The sequence below is a fragment of the Phialemonium atrogriseum genome (genome assembly GCF_030411735.1).
Source record: "Phialemonium atrogriseum strain 8032-3 unplaced genomic scaffold QBC33scaffold_5, whole genome shotgun sequence".
Classification (NCBI taxonomy): domain Eukaryota; kingdom Fungi; phylum Ascomycota; class Sordariomycetes; order Cephalothecales; family Cephalothecaceae; genus Phialemonium; species Phialemonium atrogriseum.
This window is the reverse complement of record NW_026848142.1, coordinates 879,620-904,834: the sequence shown is the minus strand read 5'-3', so window position 1 is coordinate 904,834 and position 25,215 is coordinate 879,620. Positions and strand designations below refer to the sequence as shown.

Here is a 25,215-nt window from a genome sequence, read left to right as displayed (position 1 = left end):
ATCGAGCTCGCCTCATGATCTCACTCCGTTGATTGAAATCACCCTCTCAAACCGCCGACAATCCCGCATCCTGATAAGGGCTTCCCGTCACCTTTCACGCCAACTACAACCGTCAGGGGAACGATCAGCGAGTTCGCCACCCGCCCAACGGCCTCCGCGTCGCCGATCCCTAGTACCTATCGGTTCAACGTCGTCTAGCCCCTTCATCCTTCGTCCACAAAACGTCATCAGCCGACTAGCCAACAACTCGAATTGGGCCGTATTCTAGCTTGGCCGATTGGCCGTCGTCGGAGAAATTGCCTTGAGCCCTCATCATGATGTCCTGGACTCCTGGAGTCGTGTTTTGGCTGAGAAATTGCCCAGACGTGCGGGCAATCAACTACCTCTAGATCGGATGCATGACGATCCGATCGGATAGGACCTGGCAGGTGCACGGATGCATCTCATTGGACATTTCCGCCCCCGTCAATGCGAGGATCTTCGAGTCTGCAGATTGCCGAGCTGTTGTTTGCGCTGGGGTGGGTGGGAAGGAAGGAGGATCGGAGGGTCTTGGCGCGGCCACCGGATTGGCTGGTTGCATTTACCGCTTGCGGTTGGGGCCAGTTGTATTGGCAGCGGGGCAATATTTCCTCTCCGCCCAGCATCTGGATTTTAGGGAAGACAGGGAGGGGGTAGTGGCGTGGTTTTTCTTCAGGCAGTTCGAGGTTGGAGAGCGAGCATGAGCGAGCCATTGCACTACGAGGCCAACTTTTGGATGCACAATTGTTCCTTGATCTAATCCTGATACTTGCAGTTTGTCCAATTGGATACCATTGGATCCGAGCCAGGTTTTGTGGCTCCTCAGCCGCGAAAAAGAAAAGAGCACGAAATGAGGGGGGCAAAAGAAAAAGGTCAGAGAAACACGTTGCCAAGGCAAATATCGCGAACAAAGTCAGGTTATTTCCCTCCGTCGTAACTTGGCAGAGCAACAAGAGAACCGCAAGCGGTTAGACTTGTTACCTGTCTCGTTCGAATGAGGAAAGGGAATAGTAATGGAAACAGCGTCCTCCTCCTGACTTGTCACCAATCCGGAGTCGACAAGACCTTAGCAACGGCGCCAGTAGCTAGGCAAGCCACTACTAAGTAAGCGTGTCTAGGCTGTGTGACAGGTCAGTTTGCTCGAAGAGGACCGCTTGCCGACCACATACTACTGGGCAGGGACATCAGCCAGCTGTGCAGTCAGCTGTGCGAGAGCTGCTTGCCTTATCGTACGATGTTCAGCCTGTGCGGTCCCTGGTGCTTCTGCACGCGGAAGAGGCTTGCATCCCGGATGGGGTTCAACCGGCACCTCCAGACGACGGGCCAACGGGGGTATCGGCGATCCTCCGCGATCTTGCATTGCATGGTGGGGGCCCGAGGGCCGGTCCAAGCTATGAGAAGTACCGTACACAGACACACACACACACAGACATACCGCAGTACACACACACACTCCCACACACACGGCTTTACCTGTAGGGCTGCAAGGAGGCCGTATTATTGCCGGAGGGGCCTAGCGCTGAAGTTATGGCAGGCGCGGATGCAGCAGCTCGCCCTTAGTGCCTGCAGTTACAGGGGTGTGAGCGGTTCTCTCCCCCTGACGATTCCTGTCTTCCGTGAGAGCGAGTCCAGTCGAATCCTCAGGTGGACGGCCGGGAGGTGATTACATGCTATTTTTAAGCTGGTGCAGATCCGAGCCGCGGAAGCAGAAGCAAGCTGCAGAAGCAACCAACAACAGAACCCTCATGGAATTGATATGTTGGCGATCCCCATCTCTCACATGAAGAGACTAAGACTTTCCCGTGGGGGTTCTGAGGGGCTGAGGGGTCAAATCAAGGTACTGGAGGTGATCGACAAGGCAAGGAGTCTGATCAGGACATGGTTGCATGGCAGCAGCAACAATGACCAAGATACGCAGTGAGTGGAAGAGAGGTTGCACGCTGTACAATCCTGTTGTGGTATACAGTGTATTGAAGCGTAGATGGGCAAATTCCGGCAGTGCTGTCACCCAAGGATTGCGTGACGACTATTTTCGGAGACGCCCTCGCCCCAGATCGCTGACATGGAAGACAGAGATCAAAATAGCATCATCCATCATCACATGCGTCCCGAGGTCATCAGAGGCAAACGAAAGAACACACGAGGATGATGGATATATCTCCACAGACCTACTACGCAATAGCCATCTGTTCTCTCTGTCCGATCTTGCCCCGCAAGCGGTATATTTCCGTATCTAGATTGTTCGGATGCGATCCCTGTGAGCGGAATGGCGACGACGGGGATGTCGTAGGTGATCTGCGGATCCGATCTACGGATCCGTACACCACACTGGACATTGACTGTTCTTGTACCCGTACCAGGTGCCGGGTAGAGAATTGCATGCAGGACAAGGTACTTGGAAACCTGGGATCGGCAACTTCGAGAAAGCCCCCGGAAGTTGGAAGGGTGGAAGATCAGCACAAGCGACCGCGACCTTGCCAAGAAGGCCTCTTCCCCCTCCTAGCTCCCGCAGCGGGGCTGCCGTGTGACTGTACGCATACATACATAACATCCTGACATGCACTTGATGACTTGGGTTGGTGATCACAGCTCAGCTAGGTTGGTACCTAGGTAGGTTTTACACGTAGTTCGACACTAGAGGTGCCTATAAGTACCTGACATGGGTTGGATTACCCACTGGTGGCTTTCTCAAGGCCTGGACCAGTAGACCACTTCCTCTTTCGGGCAGATCTACATCCCGTTAACCGCATTCAGGCTAACGCAGAGACGCCGGCCGGTATCTACCGCAGTAGTCGTTCCACACAACAACTACGCATACGTAGGTGGACTTTGCGCTGAATCCGCCAGTTGCCAGTCGCTGCACACCTGGCCCGACGGCACTTGGATTCGGATCCTGGTCCTGTTCAAATGTCTCTGGCTGGAAACAGTGAGTGAGTGATCTTGCTCAGCTACCTACCTCATCAATCAGCTCCGTCACCGCGCATCGGTATGTGCCAGGTCGTCCCGCCAGCCAGGTACGAAACGAGGCGGGCCCTAGGATAGGTACCTACCTACGTAGGTGGTGGTTAGGAATGGAAGCCCCGAAGCCGTGACAATCCAACGAAACTCAGGTCCGACTCACCAAGTTTATGTTTTCTATCACAACTCAACTCAGGGCAAATAGGGATGGCAGCTTGAATCAATCCTTTCAAGGAAGGACCTAGGAGCATTAAGGAAGAGTCTAAGCATGGATGTCCATGTTCAAAATTGCCTATTGCCTGGAAAAGCTGGCGTGCCCCACTGGCACGAACCCTTTCCCTTTCCGGCGCATCACCGAAAATCTCGGCCGTATTTCTGGATACTACGTAGTTGGAGTGTATGTCTGTACGGATTAGTGTACCTTCAATGTTCTGGTCCCTCCCTGCCAATGTAGCCGAACGACTCTGCCAGCTACCTACATACATGTATTGCACAAGGAGGTACGAAGTGCTCCCTCAACGCCACTTCCGGACTGATTCGGCTGGTCATGGATCTTGAAATCCGTGGCGTTTATGGTGCCTTGGAATACCTGATTCTCGTCTGCAAGACATCAAATAGGTACGCCGGTACCGACAACGTTTAGGTACATCCTCATCCCTCACGCCCAGGCCCGTCACGTCAGCTTCCTGCAAAGCCAATCACATGGCCGCGCAATATCGCTCGCTTCTGCACTAGCAGTGGTACCTGCAATGTACAAGCATTCCACAGCTATTGCGCTGAGGTCCCCCAAGTCCCATCGTCGACCCACTGATACATCCTGAGGCATTGCTTTTCCGGCTTTGCAACATTCGCACATTGGGGCCTGTCTGCCCCCTCTCCCTCGTTCTGTGTCCGGAATCCCTGGTTATTCTAGACATCTTGGCATTTGTGCGCTAGTGTTGTATGACATCGCCATCGACGTTTGGAGTCAACATTGAGAGGAGCGGAGTGTTCGGGTCTAGCTTGCTGGCCACCTACCTAGTCAATTCTTCCACTTCCCTTGGTAGCTCGCCTGAGCACCCCAGATTTGCGGGCCTTCCCTTTCCGGTTATCAAGGTCCATATCTGCAACCAGCATTGGTCGGTCCAGAGAGATTCAGGAACGATAGACATCCATCCGGCTCGGCCTCTGCTCCGATCCTTGAACTCGCAGCAGGTCTTTAAAAGCCTTCATCACTCCACCGTAAATCCTGGCAAGGCATTGGCACTTCCCACCCTCGTCCTAGCTGCCGCCTGCCCCTGGTACACAATATCGCGCCCGGCAAACCACACACAATGCAAGGCGAACCCGCCCCTCTTCAGGCGACATGGAGTGGGCATGTCGCAACCACCATGGACGCGCTGATCCTGTTTGAGGCATGTCTCCAAGGGAGGATAAATCACCTCTCCCGCCGGCCCTACGACCGAGAGCGCCTGGGGCTGATCCAGAGCGGGAACGTCTTCATCTACGAGGAGTACTCGTCCGGCATCAAGCGCTGGACCGACGGCCGCCACTGGAGCCCGAGCCGCGTGCTGGGCAACTTCCTGGTCTACCGCGAGCTGCGGACAGCCTTCCTGCCCGGCATGACGAGGAAAGTCATGAGGCCGAGGAGGGCGCCCTACTCGGAGCGGAGAGGCTCCAGCGACGGCCAGACTGACGCGGAATACGCCCTCATCGGCCCGCTGGTCGACTCGTACCCCTTCAAACCCTGCGGCCTGGTCAAGAAGATCATCAGGGTCGTGCTGAACGGCGTCCCCCACCACCTCGTCGCCTACTACACCCTCGAGGACGTCGAGAGCGGCCGTCTAACGCGGCCATCCTGGGACTCGACCTTCTGCAACATCATCCCGCGCCCGGAGCTCGTCTTTCAGGAGGGATTCCGGGTCCCCGTTGACCAGGAGAAGGATCTCATGAGCGAGGGCTCAGAGTGGTATTCCGAGTGCCTGCCCCTCGGCGCCGGCGACGGCGTGATGCCGTCCAACGGCGGCGCTGGCAGCGGCGGCAGCAACAGCATCGACATGCTCTACGGCTCGTACGCCGACAGCGCGTACGCCGAGAGCGCCGCGTCCCGGCGCCCGTCGCTGGCGACCATCTCCCTGGACTCCTCCAACAGCAGCAGCAACCACGGCCACGACCTCGGCGCCGCCGCCGACGGCTTCTACACGCACGGGTTCTACAAGAGCGAGAGCCACACCCCCCAGTTCGCGGGCATGCACCACCACTCCTCCGTCACCAACAGCCCTGTCGGCGATGGTGCACCGCCGCCACCGCCGTCAAATTACTACCCGCTGGTTCTTCCCACCGGTGTCGAGCCACCACCCCCGCCGTCGTCCCTCGTCTCCTTCCCCTCCAGGCAAGGGGTGGTGGGCGGCGGCGGCCACCACCACCACCACCAGCAGCATCACCACCACCAGAACCAGCACCATCAGCACCCCCGCCACCACCAACACTACAGCACCGCGGACGAGAACCTCCTCGCCGCGCACGTCGCGGGCCAGCAGCAGCAGCACCACGGGTCGATGCCCGCCTACGCGGCCGGGTACCCCATCTGCGGCGGGCTCGGGGCGCCCATCTACGGCGACATCCAGTCGGCCCACGGCGGGCAGGTGTTTGATCTTGCCTACTCTGTCACCGTCGGGTAGTCTCAGACACACCCTTTTTTTGTCTATTCCTTCTATATCTTTTTTATCTCATTTCCCTTTCTTTTCATTCCGGTTCATTATTTGACCCCCTCCCCTACCCTTCTTTCTCTCTCTCTCCCAATCCCACACTCTGTACATACACACCACACCCGCATACGCGCTTCTTTCTTTTCTCTCTCTGCCTTTCTTTTCTGGGGAGGGGGGGTGTGCAAATCCTGGGAAACGGCGCTTACTTCCTACCTCCTGGCGCGGAATTGATAGGTAGGGGATGGGGGGGGACCAAAAAAAAAAAAAGGAGGGGACCACACCCAACTAGCCGCCTAGAGCTTGTTAGCCAACAATGGCAGAGCCGTGGGAGGTGGGGGGTATGATGCGACTGGACGGCGTTTCCCGGAACCTAGGAGGCGAGGGGGGCGTGTAGGTAGACTAATCGGGGCGGTCTTTTTCATTTTTATTTTGGGGGCATTTGGGTTGGGCTTGGATGGGATGGATCTGGACTGCTTTTTTCCGTTGGATGGGCGCATTCAGGTGTAACTTGATAACGGAGTGTAGGTATGGGTACGTACCGGCGTGTTGTCAATATACATCCCACGCACCACAGATGGGAAGTTGAAGACTAGAATGATCTCCTTTAGATGATCTTCGTTATCCTAACCCCCGTTCGTTTAAGCGATGCTAACCACCGTTCGCTTGGACGATGGGTCGCCTCACGTGTTGACGAGAGGGGCACTACGATGGTGGTGCTGGCGAGGCGGAGACCTGTAACTCTAAACTCGAGGGCGCACAGGGGATCTTTCTGCGCCGCCGGTCGCTTCAGGACGAGGTACTTAGCTAGACAATCCGCTACGATGCGCATCGTGATAGGCACACAATAAACAGGCGTCTTCTGAGAGGATCAGCCTAACATAGTGCCTCAAGACCACCTCCTCGGCAGAGACGACAGAGGATCAGATTGAGAGCGAGAGTAAGTGGAGAAGGCATCGAGGGAGGGGTTCGAAGAGGTTGGCAAGCGAACTTGCCATCCCAAGGTGTGGAGTGTTGAGTGTCTCGATATGGTCGAGGTTCCTCCATCTCAGCCGAAAGGCCGGATGAGGAAGGTGTGTCATTGCTACGTAGGTACCCCATGATGTGCTTCCAGGTTCCCCGAGATGGTTGGGGGTCCAGGATATGACACCAAAGAACCTCGACAGGGTGAAGGAGTGGGTCAGCCGCGGAGGATGCCGAAGGGAGGTACTTGCCCAGTCGTTGTGTCGACGTTGGAATAGGCGTCTATCGTCTTAGAGTCCTCACTTAGGACGGACTATTTTCTCCCTATGACAGGCACAGGCGGGAACCAACAGTGACGATGCTTAAAGATTGACACCCGAGGTAAGGTAGCGTAATAGACGGAGGCGCCGGGGGAAGGGGCAAAGTCATGATGATTTGATCGCAGGGTCCGATCTAGAAAGAAGCGGCGAGGGTGGCGCAATCGATCGTCCCCTAGCTAGACAGTCATCGATCCTGACTTGTTTTCGGATGAGGGACGCTATGTGAGGTGGCAAAACAGACAGGGCCGTTACGTGGCGTTCGGAGACAGGAGGGAGGGACGGCGGCTGGGCCGAAGGGTTAGGCGAGAGGCGATTGCCCGAGACTACGCCGACCGCGAGAGGTACAGCGACCCGCCTCCTAGCACGGCGGGCAAGAGGAAAGCCCTGTCTAGCGGCGCTAAGACCAGGCCTAACAGCCGGGGAAGCGCATTGGACGATCCAAATCTGAGGCCGGCTTCACTGGCGGCGAGCTTGGCCGAGCCCGGCCTGGCACTAATATAGGTGGGGATAATAATAGGTCGGCTAGACGACGTGGTTGCGAGTCTCTCTCAACGTTGCCTCGTGGTGATTGGCTGACCTTGGCCGAGTAAAGTCATCCTGGAGCTTCACCCTGAGAGGCCTACGGTTTGATGTGGATCATCACGCTAGACTCAGGCCCTTCGGCCGTATGGCTGACGTGCTTCGAGATGAAGGTCTCGGCAAGGAGACAACTTGATGCTTGGCGATTGGAGTGAAGAGGCGAGAGACAAGGAAGGATATGTCAGAAATTTCATTCGTAGCGTACTTCCTCCACTCTCTAGGTACGATAATGGGCCAATATAGGTCTCAACTTTACGTACTCTAGTTCGAACATGAGAAACGCGGGTAAAGAAATGTCCGGTGTGCAAATCGAAGCAAAACAGTTCAATACGCTAGGGGGTTCTCATTTTGCAACTCGAGGAAGACCGAAGTGGATACAAATTACTGAAGATTTCGTCCCCATTCCCTGAACTTGAGGCTGAACCATCGAAAGGTTGGCTCTGGCATCGTATATCATCTACAGGCAGGAATGGAGATTTCGTGGCCGTCTAAAAGGCTAATTGCAAGTTTGATAAAACTAGTGACTCGGGTTGTCAGCTTTACAAGCAACGATGAGAAAAGCCAGCTCATCACTGTGTCTCATTTGAACGAAGACCAGCTTGTCATCAACACTTGCATTAACCAACAGTGCAGGGGACAGCAAAATTGCGAATTGATTGCGTTGTTGACTACAACTCAGTGCATACATACACGTATCCCACATTCATCGGGATACTGACATACCAAAAAAATGGATGTGTTTTCGTGACTCGAACTACCCTAGAGCTGAGTTAGTGGAGTCGTGTTTCAGTGGGAGCCAAAACAGCGATAAATGGATTTCAAGTCCCCAAGTAAGCGTCTTATTATCAAATATGCGTAGTTTTTTCTAGATCGAGCTGGCATCTAAATCGTACAGTCTCGTCTCTATGCCCTTTGGATTTTTTCTTGCTACCTTCTGCGTTATACCTTTGCAGGCAGGCCATGGCAACTTTAGGCAGGAGACTCCATTGGGGCCACTGATCTAGGACCCGAGTCCCAGATCTCATCCTAGAGACATTGTTCTTGCCCTGTATGGATTATTGGGGTATTTAAGTACGTTGGGCAGTCCGAGCGCGCCGTCTAATCACTGCAGTTCTGCAAGACCACTTTGAACAAACTTGATATCAGGCTGCACAGGGATAGTGCAAAGAGCGCATCCCAGAGCTCATCACCAAGTTGTGCATGACTGCCTGCTTGCTTTAGATGCACATAAATATGGAGATTAGGTTCTTGCGAGTCACGGTCAGTGGATTTTCATCTGCATAACGGCCGAGCTGGTTCCAAATAGCTACCGCATGCCCTTGGCCTTCACTTCGAAATCTCGGGTTTCTAAGCTGTGAATATGCGCTGGAACACCTTCTTCGACAGAAGCAATTCGGGGACAGCGGAAAACTGATCAATCTCGTGCTCTGAGGTTGGGCGGGCAGCTAGACAAATCGCTCATAGCACTAGATGGAGTAGCAGATGCCACCCAACCATGTCATCAAACAAGATAACCGACGCCCGTATTGAGCAGCTTGAGAGGCTGCAGAAGCTGAAGGACGAGCTAACGCAAAAGTTGGAGACCGAGCAGGATGGAATGCGGGCGCTTCTAAATTCAATGACCTCAGAAACACAGGATTCCATATCGTCATCATCAAATACCGCCAAGAGTGGGCGCAGGAAGAAGGTTTCCAGCCTTACGCATAAAGACGCTATCGAAGGCCACGGGATGGCAGTCCAACGTCTGCAGGAGCAATTTAACAAGGTGGATAAAGAGCTGGATGATATGAAGGAGTTGATGAGGAAGTGAAAGCGAGCACCAATTAATAGCCCGGCAGAAAGAGTCGAAAGCCGCGTCGCCACGGTAGTATTGGAATTGCAGCCAGAATAATTACAGCCACACTTCCCTGCACGGGTCTCATGACAGTAGGGCCAAGGGCAGAAGCAGTCAATTTCTAAAGTTGTCGAATGGAACGGTGATGATTGTCGGAATGTATCAGGTGAGAGGACCCGGGAGCCGTACTGCATCGTCGCAATCTCGATTTCGAGCTTGCTCTTGGCCCCGAAGGCAAGGCAAGGGGCCAGCGGCACTCGGACTACCCACCGGTGGCCGACCGCGGGGACGCGGCCATCGCCCGGCTCTCGGTCATCGGGAGCCGGTAGGTCCGTGCGCGTCGGGACGGCCGAGTCGTCTCCCAGCAACCGAAACTTGACAAAATAACAGATGTTGTAGCTCCCACGCGCGGGTGGCTCGAAGGAGACGCAGGGTCGCTGCCTATTGCTATTGCCATTGCTATCTATCTTTCTTGCTGTTGCTGTCTATTGCTGTTGCTGTCACTCCTGTCACTGTTGCCGTCCATCGCCATTGACGTTGCTAGAAATAACAATGGTGACAGCGATGCAGCTGTTGCCAACTTGCCACCTGCCTGCAGATCAAATGGTGCATGCCCGCAGAGAAATGATTATGAGAGCTGTCTTGGAGACTTAACCTATGGCTTGGACTCGATTGTCCTCGTAAAAATGCGTCGCTCAAAGGTTCGGGCTTCCATGATAGACTGACCCCGGAAATCTTGCCTTGCCCTTCAAAGACACATAGACCGACAATATAATATTGTTGTTAGATCCAGCGGGAGAGCCCCCGAGCCCTTGCAAAATGAGATGCAGGTACAGAGCCCGTACCTTCCGGGTCAGTACTTCCATCGCCAAACAATAGCGTCCTTCACATCTGGGGCGGGGGAAGCTGGAGGTGGGGTCCCCGTCGCTTGATAGCGGGGGATGAGGGAGGTCGTGCAGGATTCCCAGATTGGCAGCATCGGCAATTAGAGACAGGCCATGCGGGGTCTGGGGGCATATTATAGTATTGTAGAATGGCCTCACGCTTCTCTTTGCGAAATTTCGACATTGCGAGCCATAATTAGTACTTCAATCCGGATCCTAACTATGTCTTTCGCAGAAGAAGCCAAATCAGACGTCCCCTTGCTCCCAGAGGTCCACTCGGGAATCCCCGAGTTCCTCTTGGAGAAGGCAAAGGGTGCCAAGAACTGGGTCTTTGAGGGGCGGACAAAACCCCAGAAGGAAAGACAGAGATTGCCTGTCCTACCCCAAGGAATCGAGCGGGAGGCATTTTTCGCTGCCCTGGACGAGCTGAGCGGGCAGATAGGGGCGGAGAATGTTGAAGTCAACGATAAGCCGCTCAAAGATGGATGGTATGCAAACATCCCGCCTATCAAGAGCGGCGAGGCTCAGTACTCTCTCATCTGAGGCTAAGGGGCTAATTGGTTTGCTAGGTACATGGAACGTTGGTCGCTCTCAACATCTCCCTAAAGCTGTTCTAGCCCTGAATGATGACGGCAGACCCCAACACTCATGACATGATGACCATCCTTGACGAAGAGGAGCTGGTTGCCTCAGCCGTTGTTTACCCAAGCAGCACTGGGGAGGTGCAGGCGATCGTGCGTTGGGCAAACAAGCACCTCATCCCCATCTATCCCATCTCAATCGGCCGCAATTGTAGGTCCACCAAGTACCCGGCAACATGCTTAATTCAGGATTCACACACTGACACCATCAGTGGGCTACGGCGGAGCAGCCCCCAGGGTCCGCGGCTCGGTTGTGCTGGACCTTGGGAAGCGGATGAAACAGATCATTAACATCGATCCCGATGACCACACCTGCCTTGTAGAACCAGGCGTGTCCTTCTACGCATTGTACGAAGCCATCAAGGAGAAGGGCTACGACCATCTCTGGACTGATCCGCCAGATCTCGGTGGCGGTTCCATCATAGGCAACACCCTCGATAGAGGTGTCGGCTATACCCCGTATGGTGACCACTGGGCCTGTCATTCGGGCCTTGAGGTTGTCTTGCCCACTGGAGAGGTCTTCCGCACAGGCATGGGAGCGCTTCCTGGGAGCAACACTTGGCAAACATTCCCATACGGGTTTGGCCCCTATTCCGAGTGAGTGAACCCCTCCTTCCACCTTCCCTTCCACAAGACCCCGATACTGACCATGTTTCTCGCCACAGCGGCATATTCTCGCAGTCGAACTATGGCATCGTGACAAAAATGGGCATGACTCTGATGGCAAATCCGGGCGGCCACGAGAGCTTCGTAAGCATCTCAGAGGGGCTTCGACCTAGGGTCTATGCTGACATATAGGGCGCCACAGATGTACACGTTCCAGAAGGAGGAAGACCTCGCACAGCTGGTAAGTCCATAGAAATCCAGGCGCGGTCTCAGCCCCAGCCCACGCAATAGAGCAAGCCCGTAACCGTTTGGTCCATAGATTGAGATAATCCGACCCCTCCGTATCTCCAACATCCTCGAGAACGTCGCCCAGCTCCGGCACGTAATCCAGACGATTGCGGTGCGCGGCCAGCCGCGGACGACGTACTACCAGGGCAGCGGCACGATCCCGGACGACGTGGTGCACGCGACGGCAGCGACGCTGCCGACGGGCGACTGCACGTGGATCTATTACGGCATGGCGTACGGGCCGGCGCACATCCGGCAGCACAAGCTCGGCATCATCGACGCCGAGTTCAAGCGCGTCCGGGGGGCTCGCCGCGTCGACCCGGCCACGCTCCCCGCGGACGAGTACTTCTGGTCGCGCGACCGCATCGCGTCGGGCGTGCCCGACCTGCACGAGCTGCGCTGGGTCAACTGGGTGCCCAACGGCGCGCACGTGGCCTTCTCGCCCGTCAGCCCCATCCGCGGCGCCGACGCCGAGCGCCTGCTCGCGCTGGCCAGGCGCCGCCACGACGACGCCGGCTTCGACTTCTTCCCGGCCTTCTGCGTCGGCCTGCGCGAGATGCACCTCATCATCGAGATCGTCTTCGACCGCGACGACCCCGAGAGGCGCGCCGCCGCCATGGCGTGCCTGCGCCACATGATTGACGATGCTGCGGCGTGCGGGTATGGCGAGTACAGGACGCACCTGGTGCTGATGGACCAGGTTGCGGGGACGTATAGCTGGAACGATAATGCGCTGATGAAGTTCAACGAGAAGCTCAAGGACGCGCTGGACCCGAATGGTATCCTGTCGCCCGGCCGGTGCGGCATCTGGCCGAAGAGATACAGGGGTCGTGGGTGGGAGATGACAAAAGAGAGTGGCAATGCGTCCGAGGGTAAGGGGGTTGAGCCGGCTTAGATTATGTTAGTTGGGGGAGAGCACCGGTAGATTTTGTGTGTTGGTTATTAGCTCGAAAGAGTCAATCTGGAAGAATTTCTTGGGCCAAAATGATGCGCAAGACGTGGCCTGCCACAGCTCAGGACCATGGATATGGTGTGCCAATGTTGGCTTCTTTCTTACAGCATCCCCTATTTTTGTCTCTTGTATTTCCTTCCCCTTTCTCTTGCCCTTTGCATTACCGGATGCAAGGTTGAGGCAAGTCGCGACAGTGGCCGCCCTTTATCACTTTCGAATGCGTAAGAAGGGCCTTGCTTCTTTATTTCCCAACTCTCGGATCCGGGCAGGGCTCTACCTTTGTCGCCTCGGACTAGATATACCCTTCTCAATTCCCGGAGCCTGCAATGGTTGAGAATCGGGAAGCTAATGCAATTTCATCTCGAACCCGGAGGTCCCAAGTTATTGTCTGCTTACATCACCCAATCTCAAGGAAAACATTGACTATCTATCGCCCGGCAAGATGTCATCATCAAGCCAAATGAACGATGTGGAATGGGCGGAAGAGAGGCAGCGAATCACCGATTTTATGAGCTACTATCGCGAGGCCAAAGCCCACCTGTGGGAGCCGGCGCGTCGACAGAAGTACTGGAGAGCCAAGAAACTACCCAAAGTCGGAGCTTGGCCCGGTCACCGATGGGTGAATAATGACTTAGTCAATGCCAACCCCCATCCCGTCGACTTCAGACGGATCGAGAATATGCCGCATGATTGGAAAGGCTCGTCGCGGACCGCAAAGCTTGCCGACGATGCTGTCAAAAAGGTCACCCCGGAGATTGAGCCGTATGGCCTCACGTTCAAGAAGCTGCTGGCCTGGGGCGGGCTGGGTGTCGCGGCTGTGTTCGAGCTGCAGGACAAGAATGGCAATGCCCGGCGGCAGGTTGTTGTCAAGGCCGATCTCCACGCCGGTTACCCTCTCATCCACAAGGAGAAGTCGTTCTTCGCGGTAGGTCGTTTGTTACCCCCTTCCCCCCCTTTCCCCAGGGTTTTCCCAAGTCGACTCGCCTCGTTAACCAATGACCGGGTAATCAGCATCTCCTGCGGGCAAGACACATCGCCCAAATGGTACGGATCCGCTTCAACAAGACCCAGGTGGCGGGCTCAAAGCGCAAGACGGAGCAGACCGACGCCATGGAGGAGGATGACAAAAGCTCGCCAAACAAGAGAAGGCGACTCTTAGCCGGAAAAAGGGAGCCGCCGGCTCCGAGGAAGCTCCTGAAGCTGAGTCCTTCTAGCAAGAAGGGAAAGGAGAAGACCGACAGCTCATCACCATCTTCTGATGCTTCGGGCGGCGGGGCTTCGCTTCAGACGCGGGTCTTCAAGGTGCCGGAGAGCACTCCGGATAGCTCTCCCCACACGACGCCCCACGGCAGCAAGGATCTTAGCACCAGACAAGACGTCCTGGTCCTCGAGCTGGTGAGCCGAGGCAACCTCTACAAGTGGATGTGCAAGATGGGGTCGGAGAAGAAGGATTTCTCCGACAAGGTGTTGTGGCGGTTCTTCGAATGCCGTAAGTCAGCTCTTCGCAGGTGTCACATGCCTTGCAGGAGGTACTGCCCGTTTACAGCTCGTCACATATTACTAACTGCACCAGTCTTCAAGGGTGTCGTCGCAATGGCTTATCCCCCACGGCTCTATCCCAATTTTGAGGAGACAGGAGGGGAGGGTGGGCCCATGGAAGACGAAAGACTGCCAAAGGAGAAGGATAAACTCGGTCCTACTTTGGCCCATTTCGATCTGGACCCGAGCAATAGTCAGTTCTCATACTGCTTGCTACATTGGCAAGAGAATCTCTGACTTGAAATACAGTTCTCGTTGGCAATTTCAATGTCGCCGGCGCACATGGCATGACTCCAATCCTCAAGGTAGTAGGGCTCGACTTGAAGAGCAAGAACTCCCCCTGTGCTGACCTCGCTGATGCGGTTTCGTTTCAACCACACAGATAACAGATTTTGGCCTGTCCAGATGGACCGACGATATCAAGCGTGACAAGTCAGTACATCGCTACTTGAGAGAATACCCATCGCTGATCGTGTGAACGTGCAGAGTACGGATGTGGAGGTCGAGGAAGATGGGGAAATACAACAATGGATACCTGGCACCGGTGAGTCTCTGTGACCTGCGGCTCATGCACCTCACCGCCGGCGAGTACTGACCCAAGGTTCGACCAAAAAGGAGCAATTCCATGAAGAATGGGACTGGGTCAACCTGTATCCCGACGCGGAGAAGCCCAAGCCACGAATCGCGGGGAATTACAGCTGGAAGACAAACCTCTACCACATCGGACTAGTACGTAATCATTCCCCCGATATTGCGAGCACCTCTGTTCGCCCTGACAGCGCACAGATCATGTGGTCACTCATCACGCACTGCAACCCCCCCAGGGCCCCCTACCCGAACGAGGTAAGCACGACGACCGTCGACTCGGCCGGCAAGAAAGAGACGAAGTGGACGTACGGCGCGGCGCTGCTGGCGGACACATTCGCGCACGTCGACGCCGACCTGCGCGTCATGGTCGTCAACGCCATGATGGAGGACCCGGCCGACCGCCCGGGCTTCGAGGATGTGGCCCGCATCATCCGCGAGAAGATCGACGGCGCGTGGCCGGGCGAGTCCGACGAGGACACGAGGAGGTGGGCGCGCGAGTTCTTCGAGACGCCCGGCGTGCCGGGGCCCGAGGAGCCGAGCGCCGTCGAGGTTAGGTTTGAGCAGGTTGTTGCGTCGCTGCAGAAGGCTTGGATTTGAGGGTTTCCGTCTGGACGGAGGATGAAGCAGGGGTTGGGAGTAATTACGGGCTTCCGTTGTTTACTGTTGGTTATTTATTGACTCTCATCAGTTACCTGTCTGCCATTGTATCCGTAGTTTCCTCGGAGAACCCCAAGGATGGTTATTTTGCACCAACTTCCTTCCCACTCAACGACCTCGGTGAACCCACCTTCGGAATCCCGAAGAAGTTCAACTCATAGAGGGCCAAGCCCCGCTAGCAGAGGATAGTCAATAAATGGCGCACCCAACAAGCTGTTTCCGGATGTTAACATGATGTTATTGCAGGTTGTCCTTTGGATAATATTACCTGTGGATCCAATAAGGTGGTGCATGGTGCATGGTGCATTGAAGAATCAAAGTCTCGTGATCGAAGTCTTGGGTTTTTCTACCTCGCAAATTAGCGCAGCATGGGTCATGGCCCCTCCCGGAAGACCGGCAGCAGTATCCGCACCAGATCCGGACCCCCCTGCCAGTTATTTCCTGCCGCGCCAAACTCGATTGATCTCTGCAGAAAGCCACTCCCAGACGCCTCGCTGAACCAAGAAAGAGGAGAGGTCATGCTTCCTCTAGCCTAGCCGGATATTGTTGGTTCCCAGCTGCTGCAAGGACGGCAGCACAGCGCCAATCGGGGGGCTACCTTCTTTGTTGAAGGGTGGCATGTGAGGGGTATTAGCGTGCGGGGCATCGTGATGGGGGTTCAGGACGATTGATAATCGGGAACGTGGCTTTTTAGGGGCGCTTATTAGGCTTATTAGAGGAGGCCCAAGGAGTCGCAAGGACCTGCCGACCTGCCTCTCCTGGCCTTCTCAAATGTCTGCGCCCTGCGGCCCGTTGCGGTAATTACAGCGAACACGGCTCCGGAATGTACGCTATCCTGTGGTACCACCTGCACGCACGGATATCACTCCCCAATCGAACCGCCGGCATCCCTATCATCGCTCCGCGGGCAGACGCTCGGCGACCTCTCGGCTACCAGATCTGGGAGCCGGCCCCTGCCCCGGATGCACTGGAGGTCAGGGAATATCGGCAGGGGCCGGAGATATTTGATGGAAAAGAGGAAGGTTTCCAAAACAAATGCTGGGATTCCCTGCAATGCGAGGTGGCAATATATTGTTATCGTGCAGCGAGCAGGGGCCGCGGCCAATCATGGGACGCGATATAAATATGCGGATGCACCCCGATCTGCACCACTTGCATCGAAGCCAGGAATGAGCGAAGAATTCCTGAATCCTGGACATTCACAATTTCCTAGTGTGGTAGTGATGCAACACTGCAGCAAGGCTTGGCGTGGGGTTGGTTGCCTGGTTGCATTCTTTTCAGCATGACTGCAGGAGTGTGTAGGATTGCAGGATGGGCATGCCAGAGGATTTTCGGAAAGGACAAGTACAAATGTCTCCCGGCTTCGCCCTCCACCGCATCACCGCGTGTCCGTGTGTCTCACCGGCCAGCTTTCCTCCTCGGTGTCCAACATGTATCGCCATCTAGCGCTCATCACCGCCGCGGCGGCAGCATTCTTGCAAGGCGTACATGCCATAGCCCTCCCTGAGACTGCCGCTTCATCGTCATCATCATCGTCATCCAATCCCGGTCTCTGCTTCAACGATGTCGCCCCTTTGGTGCCGACCAAGTGGAAGGGCCAGAAATATGGCTGCAAATGCTATCTAGGAGACAAATGCTGGCCGTCCGCCAGAGAGTGGCGACAGCTGAACAGCACTGTCGACGGCAGGCTGGTAGTCAACATCCCGCCCGGCGCGCCCTGCCACAACACCTTCAAGGGTCCGCTGGGGACGGTGCACTCGTACAACGCAGCCGCCTGCGCCGAGGCCAACGCCCAGTTTACAAACGAGACCTGGCTGTAAGAGCAGCTCCACACAAGCAACCGAGAGAGAGAGACTAACCGACCGCTCGCAGCATCAACAAGCCGGCCGCAGAGCTCTGGACATATTTCACCAACGAGACCTGCCGGCCAACTGACAACCCCTCTGCTCCCTGCACTCTCGGATACTACCCCATCTACGTGATCGAGGCCACCAAGAAGCAGCACGTCAAGGCCGGCATCGACTTTGCGCGCAAGTCGGGCATCCGGCTGATCGTCCGCAACACCGGACACGACTTCATTGGCCGCAGCACGGGCTGGGGGTCTCTCGTGATCAACACCCACAGCTTCCAGGACGTGTCTTGGCTCAACAGCTACAGCGGCCCCGGCTCTTACCACGGCCCGGCTGTGAAGCTTGGCGCCGGTGTGCAGGGCAGGTCCATCCTGACCAAGGGTCATGCGCGCAACCCCCCCGTCGTTATCGTGACCGGAGAGTGCCCGGTAAGTCTCATTCTAATTACCTGCCTCGTATCAGGCTCGGCCAGCTAATTCTCGTCCGGTCGTAGACCGTTGGAATCACTGGAGGATTTATCCAGGGCGGAGGCCATGGCCCTTGGACGACAGTAAAGGGATTCTGTAAGTAGCACGCGCCCGAACTAGCCAACGATGCGCTTACTGACAATCTCCTGCTCCAGCTGCCGACAATGTGCTTGAATTTGAGGCTATAACTGCCGCTGGACAATACGTCACTGCAAATGCAAACGTCAACTCGGACCTCTTCTGGGCCCTGAAGGGTGGCGGCCCGGGCTCCTATGCTGTCGTCCTGTCGGTGACCATGAAGACATTCCCCGACGTCAAGAGCTCCGGCGCGAGCCTGTATATCAACGCGACGCACACGACCGACCCGGACACCTTCTGGAACGGCGTGACCATCTACCACAAGTGGTCGAACCACTTCGTCGACAGCGGCCTCTACGCGTACTGGGAGATGTACCCGGAGACGCTGCGCGTCCGTCCGTTCGTCGCCATCGGCAAGACGAAGCCCCAGCTCCAGGCGATTCTGCAGCCGTTCCTGGACGAGCTTGACGCCAACAACATCCCGTACGAGTTCGACATCAAGCAGTTCCCGACCTTCTACGACCTGTACATCGACCTGTTCGAGGACGAGGAGTCGGGCAGCTCGGTGATGGTGGGCGGCTGGATGTTCGACCACGACGACGTGACGCAGCGCAATGACGACATCATCGACGCCTTCAAGACGGTGCTGGCGCCGCGCCCCGATCTCAGCGGCCTCATCATCGGCCACCTCTTCAACCCGGGCTACGGCCTGCCCGTGGCCAACAGCGCCACCCACCCGGCCTGGCGTCACGCCACCGACTTCACCATCTTCGTCCTGCCCGTGCCCGACGGGGCGTCGCTGGCCCAGAAGGCGGACCTGCAGAACGTCGTCACTAACACCATGGACGGCGCCTTGAAGGCTGCCAGCAACAGCGGTTGCACTTACGTCAACGAGGTGAGTTTTCCCCCCTCTCTCCTCCCCGGTCTAACGTGTCTATCCGTTGTCACATGTCAAGGCAGGTTACTGACAAATCTTCCCCCTCCCCCACAGGCTGATCCGTACCAGGACAACTGGCAGAGCCACTTCTGGGGCTCGTCCTACCCCAGGCTGAAGCAGATTCGGGAGAAGTGGGATCCCCTAGGTGTGTTCTACGCCATCTCCACGCCGGGAACGGAGGGTTGGCAGGAGATTGAGGATGGCACGAAGCTGTGCAAGAAGCTATAAGCGGCGTTTTCCTGTTTCCGAGGACGTAGATCATTCAATCCAGGCCTAGCCATTTTTGCAATGCCCCCCCCCATTCGTATCAACGGTCTTTTCCGTTCAATCAATGTGCCCCTAAAATTGCTTGTCGGCCCTTTACACTACGTGTGCCGCTCCATCGCGCAGTCCCAAGTATCCTGAAGTATCGTCCGTACCACGCTTTGATGTATCCTTGAACTCGGTCGGTACTCGTCCGTACCGTCCTTTATACGGGGATGGTCGAGGCAGGATCAGCCCTCGGGGAAGAACCAATCGAGTGTTCTCTACCCTCCCGGAAGGGGCTTGGCTTGGCTTCGTCGGTAGATCAGCAGATTTAAGTTTTTTCGTTTTTAACGGCCCGAGGGTGGCTCACCCAACTAGCCCGTGCCGTTACGAGAGTTTGTGACGACATCATCAATATCTCCGACGCCATTGACGTGCCTGGCTTGATTGGCGTGAAGTGCTCCTGGAAGACTAGTTAGCCACTCATCAGCAATAGAGCGGAGGGGGAAATGGGCATGGATGATGGATGCGGTCGTGCTTAACACAATTGATGCCTACAGGTTAGTTCCTTGAACCGTCCTACTTTCTGGGCAGTGACTCTTGCCGCCCTCTAAACTATCGAGTGATGTTTCTGGTAGTCTTAGAGAGCGGACAATTGGTTTTGAGAGCATGCCTTCTCTTGCGAATGCAGTGTTTCGTTATATGCAGGCTTGATAAGCTCATGTTTAGAACACCAGGGCATCTTTTAGTGGTATAGGTAATTAATTGCGTTTGTAGGCAATAGTCATGAGCATCCATACTAGATAGCTCTAACCCTAACCCTCTGATTATCGCGGACAATATTTTCCGGAGAGGTAGGGCTATAGGTAGATGAGTAGGTAGATGAGTAGGTAGCTACTGGAAAATAAAATCGGAATCAGATCTCGGTTTCCTAGTAGTAGAATCTTTGAATTCATCGTGGGCCCAGTATTAGCTCCCCTACGTCAGTGGTGATTCAAATGGGTTTCACGTTTCATTGGCTAGTATCTTAGTCTCCACGTGTTTCCCCACGGAAAAAAAGAAAGAAAGAAAGAAAGAAAGAAAGAAAACAAGAAATAGCGACTCACCCACACTGCCAACCCACCTACGTAATGATTTTTTTGCCTAGCTACCTAAGCCACCTAATTGCTGTGTAGGCGGCATTGAAAAGGATCCGCGTCTACCAAGCAGCTGACGTTGACTGTCGCATTCTAACGAGGCTAACGCGTGGCCAACTCCATTCTTGAAAGAGCAACCGTGCAAACCCTGCATGATTGTCTCCTTTATTTACTTTTTATTTAGAGAGCTCCACTTTCGCATCATGCATGATGCAACTTGGTTCAAATTTTCTTCAATGGTCTTCCCCTAAAATATCCTACCAGTCAACATCCGCCATGGCCGACCTAATCGTTTTTGCCCCGGACCTAACAGCCCCGGACCGGCTGCTGCTCAGGACCCTGAAGGATGACATGGTCCGGCAGTCCGAATGCGCCGGGGCCGCTCTAGAGGCCGCAGATGAGAAGAAGCCTGGGTCAGTTGGAGCTAGTAATGGGTCAGCCGGCGGGTCCCGGCACCGCAAGGCAGAGAACGGAGGCATGGCACATGGCACCCCGGATCCCTCGGTGCTCGATGCCGACGCTCGGGATCTCGCCACCCTGAAGGCGTGGAATGATCCCGAGAAGGACGCTTTCGAACCTACCGTCTTCGTGTCGGCCGATCTATCGACCCTAAAGCTCGGGCCTGTGCTCGACAAGTATGTCCTGCAGCCATATGTCCGATGGGGGCGCAAGGTCGCCCGTAAGCAGACCGACGTGGTCATGGTCACCCATCTCATCCTCTACTTCACGACGTCGGTTCCGAGTGCCCTGTACCTGTTCTGGAACTTCTCGTACCTCCACGGGTTCCTGCACTTTGCCATGCAGGGCTATTATGTGGGCACCTACACCCTGATGATGCACCAGCACATCCACATGCGGGGCATCCTCGCCCCGAGGTTCTGGCTCATCGACCGCCTCTTCCCCTACATCACGGACCCCCTGATGGGCCACACGTGGAACACGTACTTCTACCACCACGTCAAGCACCACCACGTCGAGGGCAACGGGCCGGACGACCTGTCCTCGACCTTGCGCTACCAGCGCGACAGCCTGCCCGACTTCCTCTGCTACCTCGGCCGCTTCTACTTCCTCGTCTGGCTCGAGCTGCCGCTGTACTTCCTGGCGAAGAGGCGCCTGGCCATTGCCGCCAAGACCGCCTTCTGGGAGCTCTCGAGCTACGCCACCTACGTGGCCCTGGCGAAGATGGTCAGCTGGAGGGCGACGCTCTTCGTCTTCATCCTCCCCCTCCTCGTGCTCCGGGTCGGCTTGATGGTCGGCAACTGGGGCCAGCACGCCTTTGTGGACCCCGACGAGCCGGACTCGGACTTCCGGTCCAGCATAACCCTGATCGATGTGGCGGTGAGTTTTTTCCCGGCGCCCTGTCCCCTTCACACTCTCCCTGCAAATGGAATACTGCCCAGGTTGGGCGAATTCCGAGCCAGTAGCGAGTGCGTGTGTAACCCCCTAGAAAACAAGCTGACATCATCAACCGGCGCGGCAGAGCAACCGGTACTGCTTCAACGACGGCTACCACACGTCGCACCACCTGAACCCGCTGCGGCATTGGCGCGACCACCCGGCGGCGTTCCTGGCGCAGAAGGGCACGTACGCGCGCGAGGGCGCCCTCGTCTTCCACGACATCGACTACCTCATGATCACGGTGCGCCTGCTCATGCGCGACTACGACCACCTCGCCCGCCGCCTCGTGCCCATCGGCGGCGAGCAGGTCCGCATGTCCCTCGCAGAGAGGGCCGCCCTGCTGCGCCGCGCCGCCCGCCGCTTTTCCGAGGAGGAGATCGCGCGCAAGTTCAAGACGGCGGCGGCGGCGGCGGGGTCGGGGTCGCGCTGATTTCGGCGGGTCTTTTGCCATGGCTTTGGCTGGGTGAAACGGAATCACTATTGTTCGTTCGTTTTGCTGCGTGGGTGGTTTTTTTCGGGGCAATCCGCATAACAGGCAGGTTCCTTCTTGTGGAGTCGTGGGAGCATTGCATAGATTCGAAAGATACCGTATAGACCGTTAGAGACGGCGCAGATTAGAGGGGATGGGACAATGCCAGGGATGCATCTTCCGTATGAAAAGTGCTTCGATGGCTCATAATTAGAAGTATAGACAATATAATCAACACTTGAAGGTCTGCGAATGTTTAATACTTGACAATTGACGAAGGAGAAGGCTTACCAACTGTTGTGTGTTACTGCAAATGTCGTCCTCTCGCTGTCCTGTCGCCCTCATCAATGTTGTACGACAAAATATGTATATACTGTGGTGGCATGCAATTTTGGGCTGATTATCTTCCCAGTTGATCGTTCCGTGTGTTGAGGCTTACACCACGAGAACGCACAAGTGGCGGTGGCTGATCCGAGATTCCGAGAGCGCAAAGAATTGTGCCAATGACAACCTCCAATGTCGATACCTAGCCCGAATTGGGATTGCTTCGCGAGCGGTCTAGGCTCGACATGCGTTGAGCCTCAGAGTGTCCCCGCTCCGAGATCCCTGTCCCGCAATAGCAATACGTGGCGTCTGACAAAGCCAGCCCCCCCATCTTTTGTTGAATCCCGTCTTACCGTTGACCGGGTTCTGCCTTCTTTCCGTGCCTATTAATACCGCTTTTCTGTCATCCGATTCCAAATTTCGCTGCTCCCTGCTAGATTTCCTGGTTCATCCCACCAGGCCTTTAAACATCTCACATGGCTTGTAAGGCGGAACCCCTTTTCAGCAGTCAGCATTGCACCACCTCAGCTGCCACGGCAGCGTCTTGGCACCATGGATCTATCAAATAAATACTCTTGGCATTCTTGCGGCTGAGCCTGATAGCGTCCAACCACAGGACCTGCGCGCCTCAGCCCCCGTCACATTTTCCCCGGTCCCCTGAAGTTTGCTGTCAGGCTGCAATCTTGGGCGTCCTCAAATGGCGCAGAGCCCCATCCTCTGCCGCCATGGCCATGGCCGAAGCCTTGGCCCTTCGTACTTAAAGACCCTGAACCCGCACCCCAACGTCTTGGCCGCAACCTAGTTTCAGACCAAGCATTCACTATGTCGATCCTCGCGTTAATCCACCTTGGCCTTGCTCTGGGCAGCTCGGCGTCCATCATCCCACGAGCCGAAAACGAGCCGAGATTTCTCTCCTATCCCATCGTCCACCGGAAACGTGATGCGAGACTCGCTGGAAGGGATACGGAGGTGACTCTCCACAACCAGTCCGTGACGACCTACCTCTTTGAACGTGAGCCCGCTCCCTGCAACCTCTTCCGCTACCGTCGGATAGTGGTGCTAAACAAATATCTTAGTTGACATCGGAACCCCGCCTCAGCGCGTAGAAGTCGTCCTCGACACGGGCTCCTTCGAATTATGGGTCGACCCCAAGTGCTCCGGGGCAAGCACTGCGGACCAGACAGCCAGCTGCAAGAAGGCCGGCGCCTACGACCCGAACAGCTCCTCCACGGTCGTCGACATGGAGGCGGAGAACCAGCTTCCCTACGGCAAGGGCATTGTCAACGTCGCCTACGTGGCCGACAGCATCAAGCTCCCCGGCAGCGGCTGTAAGTGCCCAGAGACATCCCCGTGGTTCCGCCCGTCCATCTTTCTGACCCCTTGCAGCCACCCAGACCCTCAAGGAGGTGATATTCGGCGTCGGCCTCGACAGCGAGGACCTTGCGTACGGCATTGCGGGCGTGGGCCACGGCAAGGACTACAACCTCGTCTATAGCAACCTCATCGATGAGCTCTACTTGCAGGGCGTTACGAACTCGAGGGCCTTCAGCGTCGCTCTCGGGAGCAAGGATGCAAGCGACGGCGGGAGCGTCATCTTCGGCGGCGTGGACACCAAGAAATTCACAGGGAACCTCGTCGCGTTCCAGAACCTGCCGCCCCAGATAGAGCAGGGGCAGACAGGCCTATACCGGTAAGCAGATCTCTTCCCCCGGCAGGAATCGGGCATGAACCATATGCTGACGGACATTTTCGCCTCCAAGGTATTGGATCCAGCTCAACTCCGTCGGCATCACCAAGCCAGGCAGCAAGTCCACGACCTACGCCAACTCAGCACTACCCATCGTCCTCGACACGGGCGCGACCATGAGCTACCTGCCCCAGTCTGTGATCAACCAATTCGTGACGGACTTCAAGGCCGACGTGCTCGACGACGGCTCCATGCAGGTGCCCTGCGAGACGGCGTCGCAGGCCGGCACCGTCGACTTCACCTTTGGCAGCCTGACCATCCGCGTGCCGTTCCACGAGTTCATCTGGGAGGTGGTGCCGGGCGGGTGCGTCATCGCCGCGGCCCCGGCCGGCCAGACGACCGCCATCCTGGGCGACAGCTTCCTGCGGTCCGCCTACGTCGTCTTCGACCAGTCCAACGACGAGATCCTGCTCGCGCAGTACAAGAACTGCGGCACCAACGAGCACGAGCTGCCCGCCGGCGTGGGCGCGGCCGCGAACTTCACCGGCGAGTGCAAGGGGGGCTCGTCCGTTAAGGGTGGCGCGACGGCTGCGCGGTCCAGTGTCTGGGCTGTGGCTGCGGTTGCGCTTGGTCTGCAGGCTTTGTTTGTCCTTGTTCTGTAGTTGCTGAGGCTGGTGTTCTTTTCAATCATATTCCGGGAGTTGGGGGGGGTACACGAGCATTTTGTTCAGGGTGTTATGATGCTCGATAGAAGTAGAAGATATATTAAATCATGTAGAGTTTTGTGTGAGGCCTTCCCCCCTTACACAGGCCCGTCCCTCCGGAGCCAACTGCCGTGGGCCCAGAAGGTTTAACTCAACAACGCCCAGAGAAGTTTATTCCAATAACCCAAACTCGAAATCTTGCCCTTTTCATCTTCCATGATCGCCGTAGTCCGGGCCTGGGTTTAGCCAGGCGCAAGTTGTGTGGTGCAGCCCGGGGGAGAATCGACAGACTCGAGTCGGTCCGAGGGTTGCCTCGCGCATCACCTAGTGTATCAGCTGTTCATAACCGCACATGCGTCGAAACCCCTCCTTGATTACTTCCCAGTCGCCGGGTCGTAAGTTTGGCGA

General features: G+C 56.1%; 7 protein-coding genes across 7 annotated transcripts; all 7 read left to right on the top strand.

The window, feature by feature from the left end:
- The first annotated feature begins 4,091 nt into the window (after positions 1–4,091).
- QBC33DRAFT_311929 (Gti1/Pac2 family-domain-containing protein) lies at positions 4,092–5,920 on the top strand. Its single transcript, XM_060423492.1, has one exon. It carries the CDS (start codon positions 4,290–4,292, stop codon positions 5,634–5,636), a length of 1,347 nt encoding a protein of 448 aa, XP_060286306.1. The 5' UTR covers positions 4,092–4,289; the 3' UTR covers positions 5,637–5,920.
- A 3,089-nt stretch (positions 5,921–9,009) lies between these two features.
- Positions 9,010–9,337, top strand: QBC33DRAFT_530119 (uncharacterized protein). The gene has a single exon (XM_060427203.1). The coding sequence runs from the start codon at positions 9,018–9,020 to the stop codon at positions 9,330–9,332; it is 315 nt and encodes a 104-aa protein (XP_060286305.1). The 5' UTR covers positions 9,010–9,017; the 3' UTR covers positions 9,333–9,337.
- A 1,125-nt stretch (positions 9,338–10,462) lies between these two features.
- On the top strand, positions 10,463–12,670 carry QBC33DRAFT_487084 (putative vanilly-alcohol oxidase; the record flags this gene model as incomplete). The annotated part of the gene is made up of 7 exons (XM_060425419.1): positions 10,463–10,728; positions 10,810–10,820; positions 10,877–11,032; positions 11,094–11,478; positions 11,547–11,631; positions 11,690–11,728; positions 11,807–12,670. The coding sequence occupies 7 exons, from the start codon at positions 10,463–10,465 to the stop codon at positions 12,668–12,670; spliced, it is 1,806 nt and encodes a 601-aa protein (XP_060286304.1).
- Positions 12,671–13,169: 499 nt separating this feature from the next.
- Positions 13,170–15,451, top strand: QBC33DRAFT_556509 (kinase-like domain-containing protein; the record flags this gene model as incomplete). The annotated part of the gene is made up of 8 exons (XM_060429732.1): positions 13,170–13,652; positions 13,739–14,216; positions 14,301–14,459; positions 14,516–14,571; positions 14,649–14,698; positions 14,753–14,810; positions 14,882–14,995; positions 15,053–15,451. 8 exons carry the CDS (start codon positions 13,170–13,172, stop codon positions 15,449–15,451), a joined length of 1,797 nt encoding a protein of 598 aa, XP_060286303.1.
- A 1,337-nt stretch (positions 15,452–16,788) lies between these two features.
- On the top strand, positions 16,789–19,388 carry QBC33DRAFT_311788 (uncharacterized protein). Its single transcript, XM_060423491.1, has 5 exons — positions 16,789–17,327; positions 17,384–17,789; positions 17,855–17,924; positions 17,984–18,801; positions 18,898–19,388. The coding sequence occupies exons 1-5, from the start codon at positions 16,942–16,944 to the stop codon at positions 19,069–19,071; spliced, it is 1,854 nt and encodes a 617-aa protein (XP_060286302.1). The 5' UTR covers positions 16,789–16,941; the 3' UTR covers positions 19,072–19,388.
- An 806-nt stretch (positions 19,389–20,194) lies between these two features.
- On the top strand, positions 20,195–22,439 carry QBC33DRAFT_530112 (uncharacterized protein). The gene is made up of 2 exons (XM_060427202.1): positions 20,195–21,563; positions 21,706–22,439. The coding sequence occupies exons 1-2, from the start codon at positions 20,433–20,435 to the stop codon at positions 22,051–22,053; spliced, it is 1,479 nt and encodes a 492-aa protein (XP_060286301.1). The 5' UTR covers positions 20,195–20,432; the 3' UTR covers positions 22,054–22,439.
- Positions 22,440–22,778: 339 nt separating this feature from the next.
- Positions 22,779–25,010, top strand: QBC33DRAFT_487075 (acid protease). The gene is made up of 4 exons (XM_060425418.1): positions 22,779–23,428; positions 23,493–23,744; positions 23,803–24,106; positions 24,177–25,010. Exons 1-4 carry the CDS (start codon positions 23,239–23,241, stop codon positions 24,763–24,765), a joined length of 1,335 nt encoding a protein of 444 aa, XP_060286300.1. The 5' UTR covers positions 22,779–23,238; the 3' UTR covers positions 24,766–25,010.
- Positions 25,011–25,215: the final 205 nt, after the last annotated feature.

What these genes read in the sequence shown, in the direction of transcription:
- QBC33DRAFT_487075 (XM_060425418.1), top strand. Translation starts at nt 23,239, where the DNA reads ATGTCGATCCTCGCGTTAATCCACCTTGGCCTTGCTCTGGGCAGCTCG. An exon ending in GACGACCTACCTCTTTGAAC is followed by an intron (nt 23,429 to 23,492) that starts GTGAGCCCGCTC and finishes CAAATATCTTAG; the next exon opens with TTGACATCGGAACCCCGCCT. An exon ending in GGGCAGACAGGCCTATACCG is followed by an intron (nt 24,107 to 24,176) that starts GTAAGCAGATCT and finishes TTCGCCTCCAAG; the next exon opens with GTATTGGATCCAGCTCAACT.
- QBC33DRAFT_530119 (XM_060427203.1), top strand. Translation starts at nt 9,018, where the DNA reads ATGTCATCAAACAAGATAACCGACGCCCGTATTGAGCAGCTTGAGAGG.
- QBC33DRAFT_311929 (XM_060423492.1), top strand. Translation starts at nt 4,290, where the DNA reads ATGCAAGGCGAACCCGCCCCTCTTCAGGCGACATGGAGTGGGCATGTC.
- QBC33DRAFT_311788 (XM_060423491.1), top strand. Translation starts at nt 16,942, where the DNA reads ATGTATCGCCATCTAGCGCTCATCACCGCCGCGGCGGCAGCATTCTTG. An exon ending in TTTACAAACGAGACCTGGCT is followed by an intron (nt 17,328 to 17,383) that starts GTAAGAGCAGCT and finishes GACCGCTCGCAG; the next exon opens with CATCAACAAGCCGGCCGCAG. An exon ending in GTTGCACTTACGTCAACGAG is followed by an intron (nt 18,802 to 18,897) that starts GTGAGTTTTCCC and finishes CCTCCCCCACAG; the next exon opens with GCTGATCCGTACCAGGACAA.
- QBC33DRAFT_530112 (XM_060427202.1), top strand. Translation starts at nt 20,433, where the DNA reads ATGATGCAACTTGGTTCAAATTTTCTTCAATGGTCTTCCCCTAAAATA. An exon ending in TAACCCTGATCGATGTGGCG is followed by an intron (nt 21,564 to 21,705) that starts GTGAGTTTTTTC and finishes CCGGCGCGGCAG; the next exon opens with AGCAACCGGTACTGCTTCAA.